This window comes from Cherax quadricarinatus, chromosome 27 (genome assembly GCF_038502225.1).
Source record: "Cherax quadricarinatus isolate ZL_2023a chromosome 27, ASM3850222v1, whole genome shotgun sequence".
Classification (NCBI taxonomy): domain Eukaryota; kingdom Metazoa; phylum Arthropoda; class Malacostraca; order Decapoda; family Parastacidae; genus Cherax; species Cherax quadricarinatus.
Window position 1 is genome coordinate 26,816,179 of NC_091318.1, and position 12,015 is coordinate 26,828,193.

Sequence of the window (12,015 nt, forward strand, 5' to 3'; positions counted from 1 at the left end):
CTTTCATATCCATGGGGAAGTGGAATAAGAATCTTTCCTCCTGTATGCCATGTGTATTGTACAAGTCAACTAAAATATCAGGAGCAATGGTCTAGTAACCCCTATTCCTGTACAACTTACTAAAATAAAGCCTTTAAAAATATATATAGTATATATTAGTTTATATATTTCATACTAAAGTCCACAAAGGATACAAGTACAAAGTTCAGTGAAAGGAAACTTATTTTTATTGTGCTGTAACAATAATAGGCACAGTCTTTGCTTTGGCAACCTTCATCTGTGCAGCAATACGATCCAAATCCCTGTGGCCCTGGGAGGTCAATCTGCGGCCACCATTGGGAGCCTTCTCCACAAGCTTCAGCGACTCCAGAGTTTGTAGAGCCTTACGGGCAACTGCACCAGAGCTCTTGCAAAAATGTGATGGTGCAGTTCCACGACTTTGACGTGCTGAAAAATAGAAATTAGATATGTAGTATTCAAGTAATTTATTACACAATTCACTTGGAAACAGGAAAATATGCAACAGTATGGTGGAAGCTGCCAACCATACCAGTTGTCCAAGGTAGATGTACACATACACACCTCCATTTTGTAATGTCCTGGTTACTGAATATGCTAGAGTTACGTGAAAAGGTATATGAACTGGTCAATTGAATTGGGAGCAGACAAATAAGGGAGGCAATAATTGTGCAAGCTACAGAATCCAGATTTGAGAAAGTGGGGCATGGCATGAGGCCCAATGGCATAAACAGCTATAGTGAACCTAGTGTTAGTATTACACCAAGGTTGGTACTGTGAACTAATTAGCTTGGGGACTGTGTATTGTTTGTTGTACAAAGAACTGCCATTAATAAACAGCAAATAGTTATCACAGACTGTTAGGCACTTTCACCAAGGACTACAACATCAAGAAACACAACTTCCTCTATGTCTATTAAATGCAGTGTAACTAAGTAAAGTTCTTGGGTATTCTATTTTAATCATTAAGTGTACTTCTCATACATGATCACTGTATGCATGTTTGGTGGGCTCATTCATTTAGTTTTTTTTTTAGGGGGTGGGAGGGATTTTGCTTTCTTTACCGAAAAAATCCTCACCCAACACCCTAAAGATTTATCTGTGTTTTCTTAGCTATAAATGCTGTAAAAAAGAAGACCCTCTCCTCCCCCTTTGAATTTAGATAACAAAACTACATTAAAGTTCTACATTTCCTTAATCTAGAAATAAAACCTTTATCCCTTTTGTCTGAATAAGAGAACTACAAGGTGTGCATACACACATACATGTACACACTGGGTAAAGGGGGCCAGAACAGACAGTACAGATTTAGGGAAAAGAGGCTGCTGACCTCCAAGAGGACTGCAAGTAGGCATAATGCCTGACATTTTTTTTTTCAACAAGTCGGCCGTCTCCCACCGAGGCAGGGTAACCCAAAAAAGAAAGAAAATCCCCAAAAAGAAAATACTTTCATCATCATTCAACACTTTCACCACACTCACACATTATCACTGTTTTTGCAGAGGTGCTCAGAATACAACAGTTTAGAAGCATATACATATAAAGATACACAACATATCCCCCCAAACTGCCAGTCTCAAATCAACCAAATAAGCTTTGCAGCCAATGCTTCCCTTGCAAATATGACATTGGTTTCCAGGAATCTCAAGTCATTTGCATACTTTTTACAAAATGTCAGGCTCATCAGTACCAGTAAGGAGCCCACACCTGAGGAAGTTAAGAAAATGGAGAAAGTTCATAAGTATCCAATGAAGTTAGCTCCAGAGTGAAGGGGAGTGAGCTATGAGGAAAGGCTAAGGGAACTGAATCTAACAACCCTGGAGGACAAAAGAACCAGGGAAGAGAACATACAAAATACTCATGAGGAATTGATAGGGAAGACAGGAATAAGCCGCTTGAGAGGCAGGGAACAGACACTTGGAGGCAGAGCTGGAAGCTTAAGACAGATGAGTTGCTGGGATGTCAGGGACGTTCTTCAGTGTCAGGGTGGTTGGGAAATGGAATGACCTTGAAGAGGTGGAGGCAGACTCCATACATAGTTTCAAGAACAGGTATAATGGCCCTTGATGCTAGGAATGAATTTGGCAAGCAAAGTCAAGACAGGGCCAGGAGCAAAACCTTGACCCTGCAACCACACATGTACATACATACAGTGTGTATATGCTAACACAAGCTTAAGGGTTGGCAAGAATATGAAGCATTATTGCAATACTGTACAGAAACAAGGTAAAGAAGAGTTATGAAACCAAATTTTTATTTTATCACCACATTGGCCATCTCCCATATGGGTAGGATGATCCAAAAACTTATTCATGGTTGGTCACTCCAACCTGTTTTGTTAGTGTAATATTAGTCTGTAATTGGAACAAGTAAACCAGTAAGTGGAATCCTGCTTCCAAAAGACCTTTATGTTCTGCCCCCCCCCCCATCTATGGCCTCATGTATACTACCACTGTGTGGTGTGGCTGATAGGACATTTAACCCTTAAACTGTCCAAATGTAGATCTACATTGACACGAATAGCCCTCCGACCTTGATTTTCTCCATTTGAAAGCATGTAAAATCAGACGTAGATCTATGTTCGGAGCATTACGCACGTCAACGTAGATCTACGTTTGGACAGTTTAAGGGTTAAATTAGTGAACACAAAACTTAAACATGTGGATGATGATGAAAGTGTTGAATGTTTTTTTTTTTTTCTTTCTTTTTGGGTTACCCTACCTTGGTGGGAAACAGCCAATGTGTTAAAAAAGAAGTTTTACCTAAATATGCATCTGAAATTAAATGCTTTACTAATAACACCCTCACAAAGGTCAACTTACCACCAAACATCTTCTGAACACTTCCAACGCCCACAGGGGATCGCATATAGATGTGACGGGCAACAGCTGCGACACGGGTGTAAAACCAGTCATCATCATATGGTGCAAGTTCCTTGAATTTGGCAGTCTAGAATAAAAAGATATTCTTCAGTATCAAGCTACTAGGAATGTGACTGAACGCATAAGGAAACAAGGATGATAGAGAATGACTCCAAACTTTAACCATGGTCAAATTTAATCTCCTGGCTAAGCGACTGTCATAATTGTACTTCTAAATGCTTTCACATTTATGGGAGGGGTAGGGGGGCTAAACCTGTAGGGGTTATACAGTGCCTGAGGGAATTGGAGGCAATCAGGTTCGATTCAAGGAAGGGAAGCACAAGTCCAATTTCTTAAATCAAAAGGATTTCACTGGCTCAGCATGCTCTCTAATATTTCAAATTCTGCAACTACTGAACATTTAATTTCTCAATAAAATAAAACTGTTTTCCTTTTAACAATATACGTTTGTTTATTCATTTAAGTCTGATTTTAAGATAATACAAAGCTTTTGTGCATGCATTCAGTATCAAATTACAGATTTATTGAGAAATTTACCAATTTGTTTGGAAACAATGTATAAAAATATTAAAATTTCAGTATGTGAAGTACTAAACCCAAATGGATCTTTCAGGGCAAGGAGGTCAATATTCTGTCCCCTCAATAAAGACTGAAGTGCAACCTAACTGTATAATTACAAGAATGCTATCGATTGTAGGTTACAACCGTGAGCTCTTCTACCCTTACAGCTTAGCTAATCCAAGTTTTGCTTATTACTATCTAGCCAGATAACAGAAGAAATAGGCAAGCTCCCTCTTGACTGATAACAGAGGTAGAGTAATATCAAATCTACTTGAGGGAGAATGGGGCTGCTGCTCGATTGTATAAGCTTTAAGCTAACGAAATTTAGAAGATTTAAAGGGAAGTAAAAATGTAAAACCAAACAGAAATATGAATGAACATAATAGAAAAACATTCAGGAAAAATTTCAAGGAAACTAGTAAAATAGTTACTTAATAGAAGTTCTTAAGTGTATAAGTGGAAGATAGGTATTAATAAAGGGTATATAAATAAGGTCTTGAGGATATCTCTCCAAGAGAGAACTCGCAGTAATGGATTTAAATTAGATAAGTTTAGATTTAGAAAGGACATAGGAAAGTATTGGTTTGGAAATAGGGTAGTTGATGAGTGGAACAGTCTACCTAATTGGGTTATTGAGGCTAGGACTTTGGGTAGTTTCAAATTTAGGTTGGATAAGTAAATGCGAGGGTCTTGGCAAGAGGCGTGGAGTTAAAAGATAAAGAATCACACACAAAGTGGGAGTTGTCACAGCTGCTCTTTGCTGATGACACTGTGCTCTTGGGAGATTCTGAAGAGAAGTTGCAGAGATTGGTGGATGAATTTGGTAGGGTGTGCAAAAGAAGAAAATTAAAGGTGAATACAGGAAAGAGTAAGGTTATGAGGATAACAAAAAGATTAGATGATGAAAGATTGAATATCAGATTGGAGGGAGAGAGTATGGAGGAGGTGAACGTATTCAGATATTTGGGAGTGGACGTGTCAGCGGATGGGTCTATGAAAGATGAGGTGAATCATAGAATTGATGAGGGAAAAAGAGTGAGTGGTGCACTTAGGAGTCTGTGGAGACAAAGAACTTTGTCCTTGGAGGCAAAGAGGGGAATGTATGAGAGTATAGTTTTACCAACGCTCTTATATGGGTGTGAAGCGTGGGTGATGAATGTTGCAGCGAGGAGAAGGCTGGAGGCAGTGGAGATGTCATGTCTGAGGGCAATGTGTGGTGTGAATATAATGCAGAGAATTCGTAGTTTGGAAGTTAGGAGGAGGTGCGGGATTACCAAAACTGTTGTCCAGAGGGCTGAGGAAGGGTTGTTGAGGTGGTTCGGACATGTAGAGAGAATGGAGCGAAACAGAATAACTTCAAGAGTGTATCAGTCTGTAGTGGAAGGAAGGCGGGGTAGGGGTCGGCCTAGGAAGGGTTGGAGGGAGGGGGTAAAGGAGGTTTTGTGTGCGAGGGGCTTGGACTTCCAGCAGGCATGCGTGAGCGTGTTTGATAGGAGTGAATGGAGACAAATGGTTTTTAATACTTGACGTGCTGTTGGAGTGTGAGCAAAGTAACATTTATGAAGGGATTCAGGGAAACCGGCAGGCCGGACTTGAGTTCTGGAGATGGGAAGTACAGTGCCTGCACTCTGAAGGAGGGGTGTTAATGTTGCAGTTTAAAAACTGTAGTGTAAAGCACCCTTCTGGCAAGACAGTGATGGAGTGAATGATGGTGAAAGTTTTTCTTTTTCGGGCCACCCTGCCTTGGTGGGAATCGGCCGGTGTGACAATAAAAAAAAAAAAAAATAAGTACATAAGTGGGAGGGGTTGGATTTGAGTGGGACTTGCACATCAGAGCTTATTTCTTGGGTAGCATTGAAAATTGGGTTGGGCAAATGTTTTGTTAGTGGGATGAATTGTAAAGGACCTGCCTAGTATGGGCCAACAGGCCTGCTGCAGTGTTCCTCCTTTCTTATGTTCTAAGTTAAAAGACATCATGTGAGGCCCATTCATTCACACAGCCAGTTCCAAAAATTTAACAAACCAACTAACGGTAATTACAAATAGTACAGGAAACTGATGTTAATGCAATAAGGGAGTACTATATCACACACACGGACAAGAAAAGGGGTGGCGTTTCACTGAATGCTCTAAAAAAAATGCATAAAAAATGAAGAAATAAATTGTTTACTACTACAGGAGGAAACTATAAAACCTAAATGCAAAAACAATCACTCTAGGGGATTTTAATGTTTATTAAAATGACTGGAGTACTATGATGGGAATCTGATCCCTTGCTGGTTTTTAAAATTAGTTAAGAACCAAATCAACTAGAAGGAACATGCTTGATCTGGTTCTCACAATTTAGAGTTACATATTTTTGAGATAATGATCAAACTTATATAAAACAGTTACAAGTTCTAATTCAGGATGCTTCAATGGAGACCTAATGTGCTTTAAAAGTAGAGGGGTACAGATATATCCAGAGAGGGAGACACCTTATTAAACTATATGCTGAAGAAACCCAAAAGTAAAAACTAGATACCAAATACAGCAGTCAGTTACAAGGGAAACAAAGACCAATCCAGAGGTTTCAATACATGCAGTAAGATACAGGACTAAGATGTTCAATTTGGGACAATCTTTTGAAGTCAAAATAGTCAAGATGCACACAGTTCTGTTTGTATAAAGTTCTCCCTCTTCTCCCTGAAATCCGAGACTTACCTTAACAAGATCAGCCCAGTCTGGAACCTTAACCTTGCCAGACCTGAAATTCAGGGAATTAATGAGCCTCTAAAAGTGACATACACAACTGAAAAATTCAGGTAATTAACAGATTAAAAACAATTATTTACAGAACATATACATATTCCAGAATGGTAACATATGAAAATGCAGTTTTCTGCATATGACAGCTGAACCAGTCTGCTTTTTATATACCTTCACAACTGACTAGTCTGTACAACATTGATATATACACCTCTAGTACCCCATAACACATCTAATCGATACTCTAGTTCACTCCATGTATTGCCCAATATCTGGAAGTTTTCTCATTAATGTCAGCTACTGGTATCTGAAGAGATTCCTTTACAAACCTACAAGAAGTCTAATGGCTCACACGTGGGCCTATTTGATGGGGCAATCATAGCCGACTGCTGGAAAACTGCATGTTAAGTGTACTAAAGTATGCAGAGAATTGCATTTTCATATTTTGCCATATTTTGTAATAAATTTTTGAGACTGGAAAAGTGTTCTGAACACTTTGTACAATACTTACTTTTTCAGAAATTCTGCAAAAGCCTTTGTGAAGCCTTGCTGGCTGACGTCTTTAACACTGACACTAGGCATCTTCTGGAATATATAACCCAGTTAAAAAATAATCTTGGATATTAAACATTTAAATCATGATTTGCCATTATTTACTAGTCTTATTTTTTTAAGAATGAGTGAAACATGTCAGACTTACAAAAGTATTTGTATGGTCTACTGTAGTTTGCACGAGAAATGCAAAGTGCTAAGTATTTATAATTTCCAAATCAAATGACAAAATTTCAGATTGAAGTGCTGCATGTTAGTTCTCAGTAAAGACAAAATTTAAATATAATCCAATCCATTTGCTGATAACTGTTTCCTCTCCCAAGGGTAAATTATCATTAAACACATTGTAGTGCAAAATGTACTCAACACCTTGGTAAAACTACACAAAAAATACATACCCAAAAGTTATAACATAGAAACTTGACATTAATGTAGCCAATAAATATTTTCGGGATGAAAATACACATGATAGTTCTTAAGAACAAAAATCAATTACATCAAATAAATCAATTTTTTCTTTACAGAAACAGAGCAGCAATGCAGGACAAGTATGGAAACCTATATTACCACACCATATGACTATGTTCATTAATGGTATGCAACACCGACAAGATGAAAATTAGACACATGCGCAACATCTGGGTATCTTTAATGTAGAAGTTTTGCCATCCAGTGGCTTTATCAATACAAATTCTAGGACCCAGATGTTGCATGTGTCTCTAATTTTCACCAAGCTTTATCATTTGGGGTGGGGTTGTGGGGAGGGGGGAATGCTGTCCATTCAACATGCAGACTTAGCATAAATACCCAAGCATGTTTGTTTATTTTCACCTAAGTTTGGGTAACACTCTTTCCTTGCTGGACACTGGAGAGAATGGATTAATATAGTTCACACCGTGTTGAACCTTGAGCCCAACTCCAGCCCTGATCTTGTTAAAGAACTGATATTAACGTACTGAAAAAATGTGTCAGACAAGATGGTATAAACCTTGGTAATAAATACCGACAAGTTGGTTTAGAAAGACACGTAAGCAAACACTATAACATATTTATTAGAAAACGTTTCGGTCCTGGTACCTTGATCACTTCTAACATACAGAGGTAGAAAGACATTATATATATAGGCGGAGAGTGAGATGTGACGCACGTGACCTGAGGAATGTCATAAGAACATAAGAATGGAGGAACACTGTAGAAGGCCTACTGGCCCATGCGAGGCAGGTCCTTATCAAAACAACCTCTGCCTATGATGAGGACGGGTAGACGATGAAATCATGTGACTCCTGTGTTGTTGGGTTGGTGCTGCTTAAGTATCATGTATGCCAATGTTTTTGAAATTTTGTAGTTTCCAGTGTTGCGTTCTATAGTGTCGGTGATGGCGATTAGTGAGGCTTCTAGGCACCGTCGGCGTCTGAGGTCTGGTTCGGTGAGAACGAGTTGTGCCTCGTTCCAGTTCATCAAATGCCCCGTGGAGTCTCTGTGGAGGACACAGGCGTACCTTACATCGTCTCTGTTAGAGGCATTTCGATGCTCATTCAGGCGGACTGCAAGATCTCTGCCTGTCTCGCCTACATATTTCTTGGGACAGAACCCACAGGGGATAGTGTAGACGCCTGCTGTAGAAGTTAGAGGTGTGGGGCTGCGTTTCGTAGTGAGGTCTTTGATAGAGGATGTGTTTATGGTGGAAACGTTGATGTTACTCATAGCAAGTGCCCGGCGAGTATTCGTGGCAACATCACCACATGGGAGTACTATGAACTGTTTAGGGGGCTGTTCCATGGGCGGTTTGTTGAGGATAGCTTGTGCCTTGAGTCTGCAATCTCGGATGAAGAAAGATGGGAACTGAAGACGTGTAAAGGCTTGTGTTATGTAAGTGCATTCTTCTTCTAGAAAACAAGGGCTGGAGATGCGAAGAGCTCTCAAGAAGAAGCCAATGAGGACTCCTCTCTTAGTGCGGGTGTCTTGGTGTGAATAAAAGTGTATAAGATCGTCCTTGTTGGTAGGTTTTCTATACACTTTGAAGAGAAGTTTGTCACTGTCGGGAGATCTGCACAGTAGAATGTCGAGGAAAGGAAGTTTGGCTTCTTCTTGAGAGCTCTTCGCATCTCCAGCCCTTGTTTTCTAGAAGAATGCACTTACATAACACAAGCCTTTACACGTCTTCAGTTCCCATCTTTCTTCATCCGAGATTGCAGACTCAAGGCACAAGCTATCCTCAACAAACCACCCATGGAACAGCCCCCTAAACAGTTCATAGTACTCCCATGTGGCAATGTTGCCACGAATACTCGCCGGGCACTTGCTATGAGTAACATCAACGTTTCCACCATAAACACATCCTCTATTAAAGACCTCACTACGAAACGCAGCCCCACACCTCTAACTTCTACAGCAGGCGTCTACACTATCCCCTGTGGGTTCTGTCCCAAGAAATATGTAGGCGAGACAGGCAGAGATCTTGCAGTCCGCCTGAATGAGCATCGAAATGCCTCTAACAGAGACGATGTAAGGTACGCCTGTGTCCTCCACAGAGACTCCACGGGGCATTTGATGAACTGGAACGAGGCACAACTCGTTCTCACCGAACCAGACCTCAGACGCCGACGGTGCCTAGAAGCCTCACTAATCGCCATCACCGACACTATAGAATGCAACACTGGAAACTACAAAATTTCAAAAACATTGGCATACATGATACTTAAGCAGCACCAACCCAACAACACAGGAGTCACATGATTTCATCGTCTACCGGTCCTCATCATAGGCAGAGGTTGTTTTGATAAGGACCTGCCTCGCATGGGCCAGTAGGCCTTCTACAGTGTTCCTCCATTCTTATGTTCTTATGACATTCCTCAGGTCACGTGCGTCACATCTCACTCTCCGCCTATATATATAATGTCTTTCTACCTCTGTATGTTAGAAGTGATCAAGGTCCCAGGACCGAAACGTTTTCTAATAAATATGTTATAGTGTTTGCTTACGTGTCTTTCTAAACCAACTTGTCGGTATTTATTACCACTGAAAAAATGTAAATTAGGAGAAAATTTGATCCCCGTATTAGGATTCTAATATTGTAAACTGAAGTCAGTGTGGCTCAGCTGACAGCACACTTAGCTCAGTTTTTGTGGTTAGATTCCCCAGCATGGGTGGAAATGCTAGGCATGTTTCTTTATATATGCTGTCACTGTTCACCTAGCAGTAAATATTAGCCAACTGCTGTGGGTGACGTGGAAGGTATTTAGGCTTAATTCAGGGAACTGGAGCACAGATCCAGTTCCCTAGATCAAGAGCCCCTCACCAGCATCAAGGACCCTGTCATAAATTGTCCTTTCTGTAATTTATTTTGAGAGATTAGGAGAAAAATATTTTGGGGCGTGCAGCACATCAGGGTTATTCAACATATATGCAAGTTTATTCATGTATACACAAACAGTTACATAGATTACCATACATGATTACCATACATAGCAGCATGTGTGTAGAGAACCTGGGATAAACCAAAAAAGTCAGTGACTTATTTCCACTGGGGTCCTTTATAGTAATGTTCCTGGTGCACTACCCATAGGCGTTAAACCCACTAGAGTTATAGTGTCTGGAGAATTGGAAGCATTGTGGTTCAATCGTAAACGGAGGAAATCCAATATCCTGTTTGTGACTTGAAAAAGCCCACTGTGTGGGCGAAACGTAGTCAATAAAGGATCACATTATACTGCATATGTGTTTATATTTCCACTGTGTCGGTATTTTATACCATTTATTTCCATATCCTGGATCAAGAGCCCTTCGGGAACAAGGACCAATCACTGGTGGGGTAAACTACATTACGTTATTTTAGTTTGGGGTTTCCACGGAAAACCTACCTAATATTGAACATGTTTTTAAGAATTAGGGCCAACGCCACAAAGACCAGATCTCCATAATTTACCAAATAAAGATATAATGAGGTACAGGAGGAAGAATAACGTGGCCATGTGGAGGCCAGACACTACCTCTCCTCACCACCACTATCAACCATCCTCCATTACCTTCCCTACCTCATGACCTTACACCAACCCTTACTAACACGCTTATGGCTCTTAATGCTTCGAGTCTGAGGAAAATGACGTGTTTTGAGGTGGTATTGTAGCGAGAGTGTATTGTTTGACTTACGTTGAGTGTTGAGGGTGGAAGGAGAGACCTCTGGCGGCCGCTGCTGCTCCTTCACTCTCCTCAAGTGAACCTTCACATGCGCTAACTATCTTTATTTAGATACAGGTACATATAAATACAGTTATACAACTTATCATACATGGTAACATATATGTAAATTACCTAGGATAACCCCAAAAAAGTTAAAGTGACTTATTTCCATTGGGGTCCTTGACTATTTCTGCCCTAACACACAATTACACAATTTTTGAATGATCACGTAAAGATATATAAATATACCTAAGATACGTGAAGATACATTAATATGTATAAAGATATAAGATAAGGATACAAGGACACCAATGGAAATAAGTCACTTTGACTTTTTCTTTAGTTATCCCAGGTAATTAACACATATGTTACTAGGTATGATAATTGTACTCATATATACCTGTACCTAAATAAACTTATTTACTTAATTAATTAATTAAAGGTAAAGATGTTTATTCCCTCAAAATACACATACGTTTTTCAGACAATTGTAATCATCCAAAACTGTGTAAAACTGTCCCTAAATTATCTTACTTATTTACTTGGATAGTTTTACAAAGTATACATTTATAGATTTGTTACAGTTTTAGCAGAACATTATATTACACATCCTAACGAAGGCTCGTTATTAGGCATATCATTAAGGGCAGAATATAACTACTGTAATAATAATATCTTCTTGTCAATATACATAACATATGAAGCTAAAATTTTATGACTTATCATTACTTGACTTCACTGATTTATCTAGATTAACTTCTACATAATTTATTATATAAAACCACTGTAAAAGTTTCAAATTATATATGAAACCTAAATAATAACAAGAAATAAAAACATAAGAACAGTAATAAACACTGTTTTACTTATATATGTCAGGATATCTCCTCATTTCCTCGCTGCTTTTCATGTATTCACCTACATTAAGTTCATATTATATAATTTTGTATTCAATATATTGTTTGCTGGATTAATATCAATCAATCAATCAATCAATCAAATAATTAACCTGCCGAAGCTTCCATAAATTTTCCATAGCCCTCTGATCATAAGATAATGGTCCAAAAAATTTAAT

At 39.2% G+C, this 12,015-nt stretch overlaps 1 protein-coding gene across 2 annotated transcripts; it reads right to left on the reverse strand.

The window, feature by feature from the left end:
* Window positions 1-209: 209 nt before the first annotated feature.
* Window positions 210-10,990, reverse strand: LOC128691122 (small ribosomal subunit protein eS19). 2 transcript variants are annotated; one of them, XM_053779930.2, is made up of 5 exons: window positions 10,911-10,990; window positions 6,721-6,794; window positions 6,165-6,207; window positions 2,841-2,967; window positions 210-447 (listed from the first exon to the last, which is right to left on the reverse strand). In XM_053779930.2, the coding sequence occupies exons 2-5, from the start codon at window positions 6,789-6,791 to the stop codon at window positions 227-229; spliced, it is 462 nt and encodes a 153-aa protein (XP_053635905.1). In that variant the 5' UTR covers window positions 6,792-6,794; window positions 10,911-10,990; the 3' UTR covers window positions 210-226. The 2 variants fall into 2 exon arrangements, with proteins under 2 accessions (XP_053635905.1, XP_069945250.1); XM_070089149.1 differs by having other exon boundaries at window positions 6,721-6,791; window positions 10,911-10,955.
* Between the last annotated feature and the right edge of the window lie 1,025 nt (window positions 10,991-12,015).